Genomic DNA, 18562 nt, shown 5'->3' with positions numbered 1-18562 from the left:
AATTTTCACATAGCAAATCGTATGAAAAGATTATTTTATCTTTATCATCGCTAAATCTAACTTCGTCTTCGCCCTCCATCCTCTCCCCTCTCCTACCGAGGATGACAATAGGGAAGGAGGCCACAAGTGAATCCCTTGGCTGCCTTATGTCTTTATGCATCGTTTGACTTACGCACTTGGTCATCTTTCTTCCTAAATAATCACCTTATCACATGCCGCATAAGCGTGGCTATACACAAAGGTAACCAAACGACGAAAGCATTTTCTTCGCTGTTCTCACTCACCACAAAGGTTACGTGTGAAGAAGAAATAAATAAGATGTGAGTGTTGAAGAGGGGGTTGTGGTCGTTGAAGCAACGACGACAACGACGAGGGGAGGAGAGTTAGCAGCCATTTATGAGGTTCGATAAAGTTGACGATGTTATGTAGAGGTAGTTAATAAAGATAATATCGAGAACGAGTTTTGTCTTCAATTTACCTTTAAAGTTGAGATGGGCAAATGTTTGTTTTTAAGACTCACATATCTTATTTTATTTAAAGTATTTTTTGTTTAATGATCTGAAAAATGGTGTCTCATCGAAGGACCTAAAAATAATTTATTGGAAGCGTTGTGCTAACTCGAGTTCGATTCAGGCTCAGGTTTCACTCGACCACCTTACAACCCTAATTAAACTAAGCGCGTACCAATCTCCGAGAGCTCGCGACACGTTCTCGTTCTCCCGACTGCGGTTCCTACTCGAGTCGCAAAGCACCGACTTCATGGCATCGCCGGAGCCGCGCAAGAAGCCGAACCCCGGACGCGGTGGCGTCTCCATCCCGCTGGGGATCTCCGAGGAGGAGGCGCGCGTCCGCGCCATAGCCGAGATCGTCTCCGCCATGGCCGAGCGCTCCCGCCGCGGCGAGAGCGTCGACCTCAACGCCCTCAAGTCCGCCGCTTGCAGGAAGTACGGCCTTGCTCGCGCCCCGAAGCTTGTCGAGATGATTGCCGCGGTACCCGAGGCGGACCGCGACGCGCTCCTCCCAAAGCTCCGCGCCAAGCCCGTCCGCACCGCCTCCGGCATCGCGGTCGTGGCGGTCATGTCGAAGCCGCACCGGTGCCCCCATATCGCCACCACTGGGAACATATGCGTGTATTGCCCTGGTGGCCCCGATTCGGATTTTGAGTACAGCACGCAGTCATATACTGGTTATGAGCCTACCAGCATGAGAGCCATCCGAGCCAGGTATTCATCATGTCTTTTCCGCTTGCCCCTCGGATACCCTTTTTGTTGATTGTTATTTGAATCAAGATTTCTGGGAGAAAATAGATAAAAAAAAGATTGTTTTGGCTGTAAGAAAATACTTTTAGTGGTACATCAAGAAAAAGACCTCTTCACCGAACATTGTGGAGTAGGATTTTATGCTTAGTACATGATGATTTCTTGTTTCGATGGCTTTATTTGATCAAATAATTATGTTCAGGAAAAGCCAATCTTTGCTTAATTATATCTGACCTGAGATTTTACCTCCCATATCGATAATTTCTTGGTGAAAAGATCTAGTATTAAGTACTTGGGCCCGGATTAGAAGTGTCAGAGCTTGGATCCTTGCCTGAAGCAAAATTTTTAAATATGCACAGGAAATAAGAGAAATATTCCAAATTTAGTCTCAATGAAGGTCCTCTAGTTTCTTGTTGGAAAGGCAGTCTTCCAGTGAGTCAAACAAACTCCATCTGAACTCGAAGCAGAATCTTTACATTATGTGAAACAAATAAGAGAAATAAATTCTAAATATGTTAATTCAATAATGTTTCTCAATATAGAAAGAAATAGTATTTTGTGATAACTTGTAAAGTTTCATAAACAAAATAGGGGTCTTATAGATGAATGAATCTTTTCCTACACCAATTATAGCTCTAAGTTAGAAGAAACCGGAAGCGTATAGCTGGAAAGAGTTTGTGCAATAAATATACTCATTCTTCTCTGTGAAGTTAGTGTCTTCTTATTTGTGGTCTGTTCAAGGTCTAACTGTTTATATCGTGCATCATATTACTTATTACCTATTACCGGAAGGCAACTCATTTGACCTCCTTGTTCACCATCAAAGAACATAGGAAGCTGTCCTCCGATCCAACTATTCCAAATTTATGTAATCACCAAAAGTTAATTTGTTCTAAAATTTGTGACTGTATTTCTCAGCTTGTGAAATATGCTACCGAGCATCATCAAGGCGGCTTCAGAAGTTTTGATCCACACCATTAATTGAAGGTTGATACATGCAATTGCACCAGCTAGATATTAAAAAATGTTGCATGCGTATGTCTATGGGTCTAAATGGAGCTGAACATGATTAAGCTATATTTGGTTCCTTCATAGTTCATTTATAGTTGAAACTTCTTGGCATCATTCCACTGGATTATAATCCAAACTTTCCTGAAAAATTCATGGAAGGGACTACTGAGATCATCTAAAGCATTGAGAGATGTACACGTTGTTTAAATCTTGCCAAGCTTGATCCTTAACTCTCAGGCTACATTGTACCATTATTCTACAGCCAAGTGAGCTGGAAAAAAATTCTAGCTATTCTCATCTATTAAGCAATCTAAAAGAGCATGCCTTTATCTCAAACTTCAAGTTGAAGATAAGCTGCTCTAACAGGGTATTTTAATGGACAACTGAATTGGGGTCATTTGTTGCATAGAATTGATAAATAGGCCCATGATCACTGTGCTAGTTATAACATAGTATTCACAAAGGAACACATTTCGGTCACACTTATGGCCGAGCCAGATAGAAAGCTTTAAGCAAGCTGATTCTCATATTAATATTGTAGCTTAAAACTGATACTTAGGTCCATGAATACTGTGCTAGTTACAGCATGGTATTCACAAAGGATTACATTTCGGTTACACTTATGGCCGAGCGAGATAGAAAGCTTTAAACTAATTGATTCTCATATGAATATTGTAGTACGAAGTGTTGATTCTAATGGACGAGCCTTATTGTTTTAGGAAATCTTTTGACACCAACATGCAATTTTGTAATAGCTCCTGGAAACAAAGAAGATCTTATTTCAATATGCTCCAGTTCTCAACCATTTGTCTTCTTTGTCTTTTTATATATACCATCTGGACCCATGTTTAGGTTATTGTTTCTTGGATTTCCTTCTAGTGGGGTAGGAGCCATTTAGGCAGTCATGAGTCATGAACAGTATATATCTTTTTTTCTCCTCACCTGATCAATTCTGATATTTTCATCACCATCTTCTTTTCTTATATATGCATGCACTAATGCTAGCTGATTTTGTGGTTTCAGATACAATCCATATGTCCAAGCTAGAAGCAGAATAGATCAACTGAAAAGGCTAGGTCACAGTGTGGATAAGGTTTATGTTTCTACAGTATAATTATAAAGGTTTTAGAATATCGAGCATATTGGACTCTATCTGTATATTATTATAGTCTTCAATATATGATCATTATTATTCATATTTATAATCATAATATTTCAAAATCTAACTCTGATACCATGTGCAGGTTGAGTTCATCTTAATGGGAGGGACTTTTATGTCACTGCCTGCTGATTATCGTGATTATTTTATTAGAAATCTTCATGATGCTCTATCAGGACATACTTCTGCCAATGTTGAGGAGGCTGTACGTTATTCAGAGCATGGGGCAACTAAATGTATTGGCATGACAATTGAAACGTGAGAATTCAGATCTTTTGCCTGTGTTGCTTTATGCTACATTTTCAAAGACCTCTTAAGTATTTAATTGAAGATGTACAGAGCTTTAAGTTTATTTATGCAAGTATCAGAAGGTCACTTTTTGTTAGGTGTCTTTAAGGTCTCTTCTCAATCAGCTAATCTATTATTTACTTGTTTATCAGGAGACCTGATTATTGTCTGGGACCGCATCTACGTCAAATGTTGTCTTATGGGTGTACCCGTCTTGAGATAGGGGTTCAAAGCACGTATGAAGATGTTGCTCGTGACACAAATAGAGGCCATACAGTTGCTGCTGTGGCTGATTGTTTTTGCTTGGCTAAAGACGCTGGTTTTAAGGTGGATTCCACCGCCCCCAAAAGAAAAAGAACACACTCAACTTGTCTATATCAAAATATTACCATGTTTCTCGTAACTATTGATATGCTTGTAGTCTGTAATTGTAAAATTGAAAATTTTATAGTTTCTTAATTCTTTTAGTTGGTACTTGAGATTCACTTATTAGTTAATTACATGGGATGCTACAAACTTCATAATTGGATTACAATGTTGGCCTAGTTACTCAAGTCATAACCAAATACTAAGGTGCCATGTAGACAAATTGCATGATTTTCATGGTCTGCCTGGGACAATTTACCTATCTGTTGCCTTTGTTGTTACCTTCCATGTAAAACTGATACTGTGAGAGTGTAAGGTATTAGATAATTTTCGCTGTACTAATAATTTTGGTTGATGTTCTCAGCTAGTTGACTTACATTAGAGAAGATATTAAAAAAAAAAAATCAAAACTTACCCTTCCCTCTTCATCTGGATTTTTTTGCAAGTCCTGATTTTGCAAACTTACACTGTGACTAAGAAGTTCTTTATATTTTACCAACATTTTGGGTTTTTCTTGAGACAATTCTCTTTGGTCTCTAGCTGACTTTTAGCACAAGCCCAAGAGATGATGCCGGTTGACTGCTGGTTGTGAAAACATTTCTTAAATATTTCACAGAGCCTTGTCAATTTGAGTTGTAATGTATAGCCAATCTTATAGTGATAGTGAAAGTTTGGATGGCAGCTCTCTTTTTTTAATACTATGGGTAAATATTTCACTCTATTTGTTGGCAAGTTTTTTTACCTTTATTTTTGATATCTATGAATACGTCTTCATTAACTGTGATGATACCCCAAGGTTTGAAGTGTTTTTTGTGGTGCAGTGTCCAGAATGATTTATCTGCATAGTGCTCCTGACTTTGTTAAGTTTCTTGTTGGCTTTTAGGTTGTTGCTCACATGATGCCTGATCTTCCAAATGTTGGAGTTGAAAGAGATTTGGAAAGTTTTAAAGAATTTTTTGAAAGCCCAGCTTTCAGGGCGGATGGTCTTAAAATCTACCCAACACTTGTGATTCGAGGAACTGGCCTTTATGAATTATGGAAAACTGGCAGGTACAATATTCTTTCAGTATTTACAAGCACATTACCATCTACCCTTGAAAATATTTCAAGTGCATGTAAACCTTCTATTTCCAAGCTGTCTCATTTTAAGGTATAAACTAGGGTATAGTGGTGCATGTTATCTCATACCATAGTAAATCTCGGATATGGGTCCTTGGCTTGGCCATACTGGTACTAGAAGGGGGCTGGAAGAGGAGGAGAAGGTGGAGAAGAGCTGGAGTTATAGGAGGAGGAGGTACCCTGCGGCCAGCAATGGCAGGCGGCATGAGGGACGCAAGTGTGCAGTTGTGCACGCATGACAGGCGAGGAGTTTAAACCTCAATTACAAAATAGAGTGGACTGGGTTTACGGCCCAGTTCAGGTCGGATAGAGGGTTATTGGACCTGAACCACCCAAAAGGAGATTGTCCGCATCCTAGTTCCCATTGGATCTGTAAATACTGTCCAGTATGGACCGGTCTGGATGGTATTTAGAACCTTAACTTCTAGTGTTCTTTTTATATGACATTGATACATTTTTGGTTATCTGAAGACAGTGGTATAATTGATATCTCCTCATTTGGCATCTTAACATTTTTGAAGCTTGCTTGTCCAGATTTAAAATTTAATGATGATAGTTGGGATATGGATGTTTAATTCCTAATATTTTCTTCAGGTATAGGAATTACCCACCAGAGCTCCTGGTAGACATTGTTGCAAGGATTCTATCAATGGTACCACCGTGGACACGTGTTTATAGAGTCCAAAGAGATATCCCTATGCCCCTTGTTACTTCTGGAGTTGAGAAAGGAAATCTACGTGAGCTTGCTTTGGCACGGATGGAAGATTTAGGCTTGAAATGCCGAGATGTTAGAACACGTGAAGCTGGCATACAGGTTTGTTTATTCTAATCCATATTTACTATAAAATCCAAGATTCAAATATAGAGAATGACAAATGTTGTGCAAATTATTTTAGGACATCCACCACAAAGTTAAGCCTGATGAAGTTGAGCTTGTGCGGCGTGATTATGCGGCAAATGAGGGCTGGGAGACCTTCCTGTCATATGAAGATACACGTCAGGTATTGGCTGCTAGTTACATTTTTACATGTTTTTGTCAGTTGTATAACAAGAGTTTCCAATTTTGTGGACTGTGAATTGCTTAGCTAAGTACTATTTTGGTTTTATGTTGTTGAAGTTGTTTACTGTTGCCTTTACCAATATTAGTCTTGAAATTTTCTAGCTTCACTTTGTGTGTTACTGTAATAAATATGAAATTTCCAAGTGCTTCACTTATATGATCCTATTATGTGCATGTAATGCATCACTGCAGTTGATGCAAAAATTATGATCTTATAATGTGTAAAATTTTTAGCTAGCATCCAGCCAAGTATATATTTTCTGGTAACATTTTTTTGATGGGAGAAGTTGGTAGATTGGCATGAGGCCTTTTAGGTTTTCATGTTTTCAGATCCTTCAGAAAAATCCATGGGGTCACTGAACAGCCTTAAGCTGTATCTTACTTTTTGAGCAGTGTCAGAAAAGCTGACTTGTGCAGTCTTGGTTATAAAATAAATTAGCAGACTCAATATGCTCGAGTAATTGCTGAATTCATGTATACTTTCAACATGATGAACTAAATGGGTGTGATGCAGCTTGAATCTGATGACGTCCTGTTTCAGCATGGTCTTGTTGATAACTCAATATACCAAATGAAAGTTAGCTATTTCGTTTTTTTTCTTTGTAAAACTTAAACAAGACTTACCTGAATCATGCAGCCCTAATAGAGTTGAATGTTGTTTGTTAAATAGTTGTATTTTGTCTACTAGATTATGTAATTTTCCATACATACATTGTGAATGTTAGCTTGCTATGAGAATGCTTTAATTACCTAAGTGTTTAAAATGCTGGATTGAGTGTGATTCTACATTTATCTGGATGTTATATTTCACTAGTTTTAACTTTATATCTGCTGTTCTCCTCTTATAGTTGCCGTCAATAGAATAGTTCTTATATTCTATTTTCAGCATCTTCTGTATGATGGTTAGCTCCTTTAGATTAATTTGCATTATATATTGTGTTAAACATTCTTTCTATTTCCACACTATTCATGAATCTGTGCTCAAACCTCAACTTTCTGATTTTGCTCATGTATCAGGATATTCTTGTTGGTTTGTTGCGTTTGCGTAAATGTGGACGCAACACAACATGCCCTGAACTTATGGGGAGGTGCTCAATCGTTCGTGAACTTCATGTCTATGGAACTGCAGTCCCTGTGCATGGGCGCGATGCTGATAAGCTGCAGCATCAGGTACTTTTTATGACTTCTGTTCATTTACATTTAAGTTTACTACCCACATATTCAACTGCTTAGAGTAGTCACCAAATATGGCCTCTTATACACGAATCACGTATATTTTTTACTAGGGTTTCAACCTTCTATTACTTCTGTGTCCTTTTTGTTGGTCACAGATTAGCTGCCTGTGCCCCACATTGTCCGATAATATTAGCCTTCTATTTGTTCAAGAACACCTGCATATTCCTTTGATGAAATAATGGTAGACAAGAGGTCTTTCCAGAATTATCAGGGAATTCCTTTTGTGTAGTTTTTCCACTAAACTTGTGTCAGTACATCAGATTTTGCTTGAAGCAAAATTGAAGTGCCTTCCACAAGTTGCAAATCCAATTGCTTGATGAATAGTATTGATCAAGGGGGCTTCTGCTAGAATGTTCACTTGCAATAACTTAAAAGTCATATTCTGTATCTCGTTATTGTTTCAAGTTAATTATTAGTTTATAGTATATGAAATGAACTCCATTCTCACCTGTAGTTTTCATGTACATTTTATTGTTCCGTGTTATATCAAGCTCATCTTGACATTCTAGTTTTGGAACGTAGAGCCGTTTACTAGTTTGTTCATCATCTTGCAGGGTTATGGGACACTCCTGATGGAAGAAGCTGAAAGGATTGCTCGAAGGGAACACCGGTCGACAAAATTAGCTGTAATTTCGGGTGTTGGAACACGCCATTATTACAGAAAATTGGGGTATGAACTTGAAGGTCCTTACATGGTAAAATATGTAACATAACGGCATGAAAATACACATGTATACTTCATCAGAGTTTGCAAGTTAAAATCAACAAGCTTGTGAGATTTACTGGCAACTGTTGTTCTTGCCATTCTGTATGTTTGTGCATCCTGAACACAGCAGTTCTTTTTAATCTGTCACAAACTCAGTGTCTCAGAATGCACGAAATGACTCAAACTTGTGGAGACTGGTATGATATTTCCTTCACAAGAACAGCTTTTTTATCTTTGGTGGAAAATAAGAGATTGTACTAAGATTAAATTGATTGCCCTAACTTTCCCTAACTTTCGTGCTTAGACTGTTAATAAACACTTACCATGTTTGGGATTCATGATCTGAGATCTTGTTGCTGGTCATGTTTGGGATTCATGGTCGAAAATGGATTCAATGAAATCTATGTAATTAGATTCAATGTTTATTAAGCTCCAAAGAGCTTATTATATAGAGACATCATCCAAGGATGATTTCAATGAATAAAAAGAATTAAATTAAAGATGATTAAATGGGCCGGCTCGGCTCGGATCGGTCTGGCGGGAACCTTTATGTGCCCTAATTGGGCTGCCCTTTCAAGTATGGAGGTCCGGCTCGCATTGGCAGCCGAGGGAGCTCCAAGTCGGCGACCGACCTAAGCCACCTCGCGGTCCTCGCGGGCGCTGCGCAACGTGGCCACTTGTCGACGAAGCAGCCCGCGAGGGTGGCACTTACCCGTGGCTGCATCAGCCAGAGCGACAGCGGTACCCCGGTCGACTAGGTTATATACGGCAGCACCGGGGCGATGCTCTCTCCGCCTCACGCCGGCTGCTACGCAGTGGCGCTAGCTGCCGTCGCCTTGTCGCGTCCCCGTCCGCTCTACTCCTCCCTTTTCCAACACCGCTCTCTCGCTTTCTCTTCCCGTGCTTCCCTCCGTTTCAATCTCTCGTCCGGAATGGAGGTACAGCGACTAGCCTCATCTTATCTTTTCCTTTCCCATGTAAATTCTTCCTTAGATTTAAACCTAATCCGCATCATGCGAAGTTACTAGCCGAGCACCCTAATATTGAAGCTACTGCTGGTATTTTAGCACTTGTTGAGTAGAATCATGTAGGGGATTTGTTCCTAAGGAGGCTACTAAAAGAAAACCCATTGTTATCTATATGAAAGTATTGCTCTTTACTGATAGCCAAAAGTGCAGACACGCAAAAAAAGTGAGCCTCCTCCATGCTTCTTCTAATTGCTTGAAATTTAATGTAGGATGTGCTTCTAACTGGTTTAGCTTTTGGGATTGATGGTCTTTATCATTGGCATCAGAGTCTACACTTTTTATTACATCCGGTGTTCTTTATCATCCTCTTTATCATGGTATCAGAGCAAAAACTAGCTGTATACATATATATTGGGTTACTAGTGCTGACAAGCTAGCTTTATTGTTATGCAAGAATGCTGGCAGCTTAAATCTGATTGCTTAAAGATATCAAGTTAAAAAAACTATGATGGTTCCGTAGGCTCTGTCGATTCTCCTCTTATTTGCACTTTGAGTTTTATCATTTCTCCCCTCGGGGAGTCCTATGATATGTGCTTTCTTTGGTGCTGCTTTCCATTGGTAAAACTTGTGACCATTACATCAGTTTGTATAATTGTTATCGATGCATCTCTCAGTTTATTTCTGTTCTTTGGGTGGGTGTGTGTGGGTGCGAGTCTGTGTATGTTTCTGTCAGCTATTAGATTTTAATTGTTCAATTAAGAGTCACCTGCTACACTATTTGTGTCTTTGTTTTTCTCTCTTATTATGGAAAAACTCTTTTTTCCCCTTTTTGTACCCAGCACTTCTCTACAAAAGGCTCGATGGATAAAAAGGAAGGATTGGTGGAGCAATTAAAGCACTATGGTATGATCAAGTCAGATAAAGTTGCTGAAGTAATGCAGATTGTCGATAGAGGCCTATTTGTACCTGAAGGAAGTCCAGCTTATGTTGACAGCCCTATGCCAATAGGATATAATGCAACCATATCTGCACCTCACATGCATGCAACTTGTCTCGAACTACTGGAAGAACATCTACAACCTGGAATGCGTGCGTTGGATGTTGGCTCAGGTGCATTCTACATCATTTAGCCAGTGAGCTTATTTTTCTGATTCATCAATTGCTATGGTTTTCTTCTAAATTGGATACCATTTGCATCAATATTACCTTTATAGTTAATATTGGGATAAAAAATATTAGCGTGCCTGGCAAACTGCACACATATGATCAGCATTCTATCTTTTTGTAGGTGACGACAACAATATGAAAAAAGTAGCACTTGAGAGGATGTATTTTTACGAGGATGGAATTGTGATACACAACACTTATTATCCTCGTTGTTTTTGTGTTAGGTTTTTGTTAACTTGATAAGGCTGTTACAAATGTGAATTTGATGATTTTTTGGAATTAGGCACATATTAAGTATCTGCTATAATATATAGCTATACTGGTTTATGATGCTAGATGTTTATAAAGGGTTGTTTAGGTCTTTTTCTTAATTACGTTTGTTCTCATGGAATTTGTTTTATTATAGCATGTTAAACCTAACCTGCCCATTGATCTGTTTGGTTGAGTACTTCTATAATTTGTTTGGGCTTTTTCTTTAGTCATTGAGTACTTGTGTCCTTTTATAATTTGTTTCGGCATGATGTTCTTTTAAATGGACAAAAATATGGTTGGGCATCTTATCTAGCAATTGCAAACATTATACGATACATCAGCACTGAATGATGTAGAAGAAATCGCCTGGACTGAAGCTGCTGTAGGTGGGGCATTTTTCTTGTGTTAAGCTTTGAGCACACAATATCTGTGTTCGCGCAAAGTTATTTAAAAAAATGTTGTCACTGACCCACAAATTCTCATTGGTTAAATGCATTCTTGAGCATCGTCTAATTTTTCGTTTCACACCCATCTTTTGGATTTATTACTGCTGTAAGGTATGAGAGATTAGGTTTATACTCATCATTGCCATTGCGGATTTAAGTTGACACCTGCTTGTGATTTTGAAACAGGGACTGGATATTTGACAGCTTGTTTTGCAATGATGGTCGGGCCGCAAGGCCGCACTGTGGGAGTTGAACACATTCCTGAACTGGTTGCTTCTTCCATCAACAGCATCAAGAGAAGTGCCGCATCATCTTTATTGAATGAAGGTTCCCTCTCTGTGCATGCTGCTGGTACATGAACTTCTCTGTTCTTGGTATAGAATGTCTTCAGCATAATTTTCATTATTGTGGAATATAAAGCAGACCTAAATAATTCTAACAATAGAAGAGTTGGGAAGGTTGAGGATAGTCAATAAAGGTATGTCAATCTGATGGTCTTCATGGGTGTTTTACACTGACAAAGAGTGCTTACAGGTTCTCTCCTTGGAGGGATGATATTGTGCTTGATAATGGTATAGCAGTCACCGAGGAAGGCGACTTGAGAAAATATTTTTTTGAGGGTTTGAAAGTGAAAGGATGGAACTATAAACTTCGCTAATAGATAAGAAAAGACAAATCCAGTACAACATCTTTGCTAATAGATAAGGGATGGAACTATTACATCTAAAAGTTTACGTTCGTAGACAATGTCTATCTACTTGTCATTTGTTTTGATGCAATCTTGACATTGTTGATACTTAGCCTTATTGTGTTGTTCAATACATGCTGCCAGTAGGTGAAATCTCTGAAACACCTAATGTTTCAGACACATATATTGAGTGAAAGAAGAGGGTTTAGGAAGTTTCTTCTTTCTTCATGACCTCTGTTCTTCTGTAATTGCCGTAGATGGAAGGAAAGGATGGCCTGAACTGGCACCCTACGACGCCATCCACGTTGGCGCTGCGTCCCCCGACATCCCTCGAGCACTGCTGGAGCAGCTGAAGCCTGGCGGCAGGATGGTGATCCCCGTTGGCAACTTCTTCCAGAATCTTAAGGTGGTCGACAAGAATGACGACGGCTCCGTCCACGTCTACAGTGAGGCTTCCGTGCGCTTCGTCCCCCTGACGAGCCGTGCAGCACAGCTTCAAGACTACTAATAGCAGTGTGGGACTTCAACTATAGATGTACCAGGTGGAACGACTTAGTATGATGCCATTACAACCCCTAAAAAGTGATGTTTGTGTTTCCTTCGCATGGTTTGGATAAGGATCTCTGTTCTCCTCCCGTACTCGCTGGACCCGCTATTTCGACCCGTTAGTCCACGGGTTCGGATCCACTTCGGGTACTACGAACCCGTTTGCAGGTCTGGTACTGTTCGGCCTCTCTTGCGTCTAGTCAATATCCGAACCAGACACGTGGCGAACCAATTCTTTAAATACCAAACCCTTCCCGTTCTCAAGGTTCTTCTCTTGGCGTCGTGGATCTCTAAGAGGAGGAGGCGGCGCTCGCTTCCGATCTCTCATTTGATCGTCATTCGAGAGGCAGGTATTACCCCTCTCTGTTACGCTGTGTTCCTTGTTTCCATGTTCTACTTTCCATGACGATACATGCTGCAGTTTCTTCACTCTTTGCGATGTAAAGATCGGGATGTTATTCTTGGCTTACTTGAGATTTTTTTTAGATCTCAAAACCTATTTAGTGATATGTTAATTGCTTGTCTTGAACCCGATGAAGTCATTCTATTCGGCGGTCTGTTCTTGACGTGATAAACCTGGTGTCAGCACGGTTTCGATGCCCCGAGTTCGACAAAGCGGTCGCCTCTTCTTTTCTGTGGCTTTGACATTTTCTTTTGTTTGCGATTCGTATTCACTCTGTCACTCTTCATCTCCGTGTCCTCGTGATCGAGCTACAACATCAGTGTATCAGATCTGGTTAAATATCTTATTTGACAAATTCTGAACATATTAATTAGTTTAATTGGTAAATATATTGATAATTGATTGTAAAATTTTAGAATCAAATCTTGTTTTTGTCACTTTTTTTTCACGGGAAAAAAAATCTTCCGTAGCTTGAGAGCTTTCATGTCAATTATCTCTTGGAGGTTAGTTTATTTCAGACATGGATGGCGCCATAAGAGAAAAAAGGAACACTAACAAGGTTTGCTAAGATTGTAAACTATAATCTGCAAATCATGCATATGATTATCTTGAGATAAATTTACTTATTAGTCGACGCCCTAGGAAATCATGTGCCCATTTCAGTGGACTGGCCAATTTGAACATGAGTTGGTTTGATATGTACACCATTTGATTTCATCAATCACTATGCGACCTAGATCTAGTATCCATGGTACTCTTAATCCAAGGTCATCCATTGAATCTCTCATTGTCACCTATACAATTAAAATGCTATTAAAATAGTGCTATTATACAACCAAGAGAATGTATTATGCCATTTAATCTTCTTTTAAGTGGTATTAATGAATAGTAATCATTAGTAGGGGATTTCGTCATCAAAGCTTTTGAGATTTTAATTGAGAATTTAGTGGTGAACACTTGCCTTTGTAAAATTCAGTAATTAGGAGTCCTAAAGCATTAGAAAATATTTGAATTACATCTTTGGTTCAGGGTAAGTAGGATAGAAAAATTAAAGGCAGTAATTGAGGAAGGCTGGCTGCCTGTCTCATATCTTAATAAATGGTGATCTCTAATGGGCATTAGAAAATATTTGAATTACATCTTTGGTTCAGGGTAAGTAGGATAAAAAAACTAAAGGCAGTAATTGAGGAGGGCTGTCTGTCTCATATCTTAATAAATAGTGATCTCTAATAGGCAAACAAGCAATGGTAATGAATTATCACTAATGGTGGGTATCTGTCTAACTATATTGGTCGGGAGAACCAGGGAAGCTGCAAAATGTAGTCCACATCAATTGGCATGAGGACAATAAAACACCATGAGTACGAACTAATTGAGACACTACCTCTGTAAACGAAGAACATAATTCTCTTGATGAGTCCTTTTTAAGTCTCGAAGAAAGTAATGGGTCCAAACTAAATACAGGAGAGAGACAATAAGAAGCTTTATGATGACAAGAATATTTGATTTACCCTCTTACAACAGCGCAGAAACTATCAACGGAACAACCAAGTGAATCAGAAACTGGGATGATGCAGGGAGCAGATATAATCCTAATTATGAGCTGTTAGCCGCAATGCATAACCGGATGATGCTTCCTGGTCATGAGCTTGTCATTAACCTTGTATGTAATTCTTGACCTCTGGTTCTTGTGTGCAGGACTGCTCTGGATCAAATGCAAAGAGAATGTTACAGGCAATGGAGACTATGACAAAAGCTCCCTTGTCAACTTGGACAGCTTAGATCAAAAATGACAACAGCTTGGTGGAGATCCATGTATAGAAGACAGACAACACTGCACCAACTGGTATGGTCACTGCCCAAGAAGTAACAATCTCGCGCACTGTCTCTGCTCTGACGCTGTTGAGTCCCCTGGCAAAGCCGACGCCCATCACGGCACCAACGAGTGTGTGGGTTGCTGAGATGGGCAGGCCAAGCTTCGATGCCACAAGGACCACCGAGGCTGCTGCGAATTCTGCTGCAAAGCCCCTTGTCGGAGTGAGCTCAGTGATCTTCTTGCCGATGGTTGCTATGACTCGGTATCCCCATATCATGAGCCCTGCGACGATCCCGAACCCACCCCAGGCAAGAACGTCAGTGGGGATGACGATCTCAGCGCTGCTTGCTCCGCCCTGAAGTATGGATAGAGCTGCGGCCAGTGGCCCGATGGCATTGGAAACATCATTGCCTCCATGCGCAAACGACATGAAGCAAGCTGACAGGACCTGCATGTAGCCGAAGACGCCATAGACGATCTCTAGCTGCGCTCCAGTGGGGCCTGCGACGTTAGTCAGGAAACCGATGTGTTCGAGGTGCGGCTTCTCGCTTGTTGGTGTTTTCTCTGCTTCTGATGTTAGCAGATGGCCCAGCTGCTTGTGGATGACTCTGCTGACGATAATTGCACCTGCAGTGCCACAGGCCAAGGCCTGAACTAATGCAACAGGAAAGCTCTTGCTGAGGGGGAAAGCAGCGAAGGAGATTCCAGTCACTCCCAGGAACACAGCAATAGGTGCAGCAGCAGCAGCTGCCTGCCCGGGATTTGGAGCACTGTATACAAACTACAAGAGAAACAGGTCAGCCATTAACAGATGTTTAAATTACGCAAGCAATTATGTTACTGCCGGTGTGGATGAAGACACAGACTCTGCGTATGCACTTGTAGACAATGAATGAGGCTGCTGCGCCCATGACAGGGGAGATGATCCACGAGGAAGTCACCCTGGCCAATGAACTCCAGAAGACAGCACCAATTCCCCCATATATAAGCCCAAACCCAACCATGGCTCCTACTATGCAGTGCGTAGTGGAGACAGGCCATCCATAAAATGATGCCACCTGAACGAACATTAGATGATCATTGTTGAAACATGTAGCATAGACTGCAGATATAACTACATTAGGGGTTTGGCATCACCTGTGTCTATCTGAAGAAAAAAGATGCTCGATAAGCCCTGCCTTTATAATTCAGTACCATTAGAAGTACTTGTGAATTAACTAGTCTACTTAGGGTTTGGAACAACTGTCAAACATATTGTTATAAGCCAGTCGATGTAAGGCATATAACAATGTGGGTAATTTTGGGTTATTTTTCATTCTTGATGAAGATGCAAATCATAAATGAGAGAGATTATGATATTGTAATTTGATGTAGGTGAAAGTGGTGACCAAATAGCCACCTAGGGCTTCCAGTCATGAAACATACATCCTTCTGAACCTAAATATAAAGCATACATCTGGTGACCAAATAGCCACCTAGTGCTTCCAGGCATTGGCTACCTTTAGTGGAACAACACTAGTAAACCAAACCCTCGATGTATCAATTGTTTCACAGGAAGCTGCTATGTATGAAGCTCAAATTGCACATCTAGTTGAAGTCCACATGTTCTACAAAAATACTTCTGAATGTAGTGCATCTAGTGTTTAGTGATGCCTTGCATTAATTGTCATTTGGTCTCCAGACACCACTAAATTTACGCAATATATTCTCACTAATTATATAGATCCAAGAGAAGAGCAGTTGGTAATACAAAAGCTTGGTCTCTGTTTCTGGTGGAATCTATGTTCTAAATTCACATTCATCGCATGCTTATTAGAGAAGTGGATCATCGTTTTTGCAATTTGCGATAAAACTGCATTTTGATATTTCATAGTGCAGATGTCTTCGACACATACAATTAGTTCAACAGAAGATTCAAAAGGTTTACTTTAACCTCAAGCTGGGAAATCATTATTGTGAGCGATGGCAGCAAGTGCAACGCAATCTAGTACTCGATGATGGTAAAGAGGATGGGGAAGGGGAGTAGACCTGCAACCAAGTACCAGCTGCGGCGAGAGAAGAAAGCAGCCCTGCGAAGAGCAAGGTGTCCTTCCCCTGGAAGACGGAGGCTACGAGGATCCCCTTCTGCATCGTGCTGGTGACGTGCGTCCCCATGAGCAAGGCCCCCGAGAACTCGAGCACGGCCGCGGTCATGACGGCCTGCCGCAGGGTTAGCGCCCCCGAGCCGACCGACGTCCCCATGGCGTTGGCCACGTCGTTGGCCCCGATGTTCCACGCCATGTAGAAGCCCGAGAGCAGGGTGAGGTACGACAGGGCCTTCGTCTTCAGGTCGGCCGCCTGCCCCAGCGACCTCATCGCCAGGGGCAAGGTGAGCGCGGCGAAGGCGATGAGGATGCAGACGGCGGAGGCGGTTCTGGACGAGATGTGGAAAGCCTTGGCCAATTCGGGCAGCTCCTCCCCTTCCTCCGTGCTGGCCTCCACGACGGGCTTCGGCCCGTCGTCGGCGCCGGAGAAGGAGGAGGAGAGGGTGGCCATAGGAAGGTGGCGCCTGTCGAGGGCGGGTCTGAGAGGATAAGACTTGAAGCAAGGGAAGGTCTTCGTGGAGGAGTTGTCATGGAGTGGGGGACGAGGGTGGGATGGCAGTCGCCGAAGCGGCCTTCGAAGAATGAAAGCGGAAGCCACAGCTGCTGTTGCTCTACCACTTCCTCCTACTCCACTGTGTCTCGCGAAGGAGAAGTATGGGGAAGAGAGAACCATGACGACGCAGTAGGAGAGCGAGAGCGGAGAGGGAAGAGGTTGGTCTGAGGAGGAGGTTAGGAGGGGGCAGTGGTGGTGGCCATGGGAGGACGGAGGTAGTGGTGGACATGGCGATTGGTAGGGGGCAAAGGGGGTCTTTTTGGGTTTTGTGGTCTCGCGGCTGGTCGAACGGTGGCGGCTTCCTCACTGCCAACGAGTGGTGGGAATGAGACGACACCTCTCCCTCCTGATCTACAACTTCCACAAACATTATATATATATATATATATATATATATATATAGAGGATGCTCCTTACTATTGTATACATCAATCATAAAAATAATTATTTTAATATTTAGATAAGATTGTATACATTAACCCTTCATAGATCTTATGTATATTGGTGAGAGTTCTAATGTGAATCTCAAAGCACAATGCCAAATTACGAAGAAAATGCATGAGAAACGAGTTGTGCAACCATACCTGTTGCAGGTCACAAGCAAATGAGTAAGGAATATGCAACTCTTCCTGGTTTCAGGCCCCACCTATTCTTTGTTGTTCTTGTTTGGTTCCCCAAACTTTAAGAGATGAGATTCCCCTTATCCTGAACACGCACGCAAATAAGTACAAGCTTGAACAAGGACGAGAACACATTGGTGGCCGCCGAACATGCTTGTGAAAGCTTTGTCGACTCAATCCAAAAGTTGCTTTCAAGTCTGCATCCATTGCAGCAACAACAGTGAGATCGTTTGATGATCGAGATGGTGGCATTAGAGGCCATCAACAGGTTTGCAGCTTGTAGAGTAGATCTTAGCCTCTATAATATTGTGCTGTACAACCATGTCCAGTAATAAACAAATTTCTCTGTCACTAGGTTTTCTTTTTTAAAGCAAATACATACGTTACTTGATTAAATTGGTAAAACTATTCGCTATGATCATCCAAACTTTTCTTTCAGATTTTTATGACATTGCATAAACATCTCATTTTTTTTTCGTAATCTGACATTTTTTTAAAACCTTCTAAAACTCTTTTTTTTTTTTTTTTTGTACCTTTTGATGGAAGTGCAGTTTTCATCTTAATTTTATACATCTTATACTTTTTTTGCTACTACATCTTGATAATTGCAAGTTACTCAAAACAATAAGAGGATTCATAAATTATACTACAGTTTACTTTTTAAAGCTGAAATAAAAAAATACTTTTTATTTTTTTTTCATGTTTTTCTCGATCATTGTAATTGTAATTGTAAATGTAATTGTAATTGTAATTGTAATTGTTGTAGTCGATCTTTCTTTCTATTTTTTTAGAATTAAATTAATTATTTCCTTAAC

The 18562-nt window shown here is 40.7% G+C and overlaps 3 protein-coding genes across 3 annotated transcripts; 2 read left to right on the top strand and 1 right to left on the bottom strand.

Moving 5' to 3' along the window:
* Window positions 1-689: 689 nt before the first annotated feature.
* LOC135606813 (elongator complex protein 3) lies at window positions 690-8287 on the top strand. Its single transcript, XM_065098090.1, has 9 exons — window positions 690-1223; window positions 3294-3363; window positions 3515-3687; window positions 3870-4044; window positions 4967-5133; window positions 5797-6016; window positions 6099-6203; window positions 7280-7432; window positions 8053-8287. Exons 1-9 carry the CDS (start codon window positions 760-762, stop codon window positions 8209-8211), a joined length of 1686 nt encoding a protein of 561 aa, XP_064954162.1. The 5' UTR covers window positions 690-759; the 3' UTR covers window positions 8212-8287.
* A 492-nt stretch (window positions 8288-8779) lies between these two features.
* On the top strand, window positions 8780-12323 carry LOC135606814 (protein-L-isoaspartate O-methyltransferase-like). Its single transcript, XM_065098091.1, has 4 exons — window positions 8780-9142; window positions 10012-10282; window positions 11224-11388; window positions 11983-12323. The coding sequence occupies exons 1-4, from the start codon at window positions 8987-8989 to the stop codon at window positions 12231-12233; spliced, it is 843 nt and encodes a 280-aa protein (XP_064954163.1). The 5' UTR covers window positions 8780-8986; the 3' UTR covers window positions 12234-12323.
* A 1740-nt stretch (window positions 12324-14063) lies between these two features.
* On the bottom strand, window positions 14064-17442 carry LOC135606812 (inorganic phosphate transporter 2-1, chloroplastic-like). Its single transcript, XM_065098089.1, has 3 exons — window positions 16519-17442; window positions 15357-15548; window positions 14064-15271 (listed from the first exon to the last, which is right to left on the bottom strand). The coding sequence occupies exons 1-3, from the start codon at window positions 17245-17247 to the stop codon at window positions 14453-14455; spliced, it is 1740 nt and encodes a 579-aa protein (XP_064954161.1). The 5' UTR covers window positions 17248-17442; the 3' UTR covers window positions 14064-14452.
* Between the last annotated feature and the right edge of the window lie 1120 nt (window positions 17443-18562).

The sequence above is a fragment of the Musa acuminata genome, chromosome BXJ2-3 (assembly GCF_036884655.1).
Source record: "Musa acuminata AAA Group cultivar baxijiao chromosome BXJ2-3, Cavendish_Baxijiao_AAA, whole genome shotgun sequence".
In the NCBI taxonomy this organism is placed as follows: Eukaryota; Viridiplantae; Streptophyta; class Magnoliopsida; order Zingiberales; family Musaceae; genus Musa; species Musa acuminata.
This window is presented reverse-complemented; position numbering and strand designations above follow the sequence as displayed.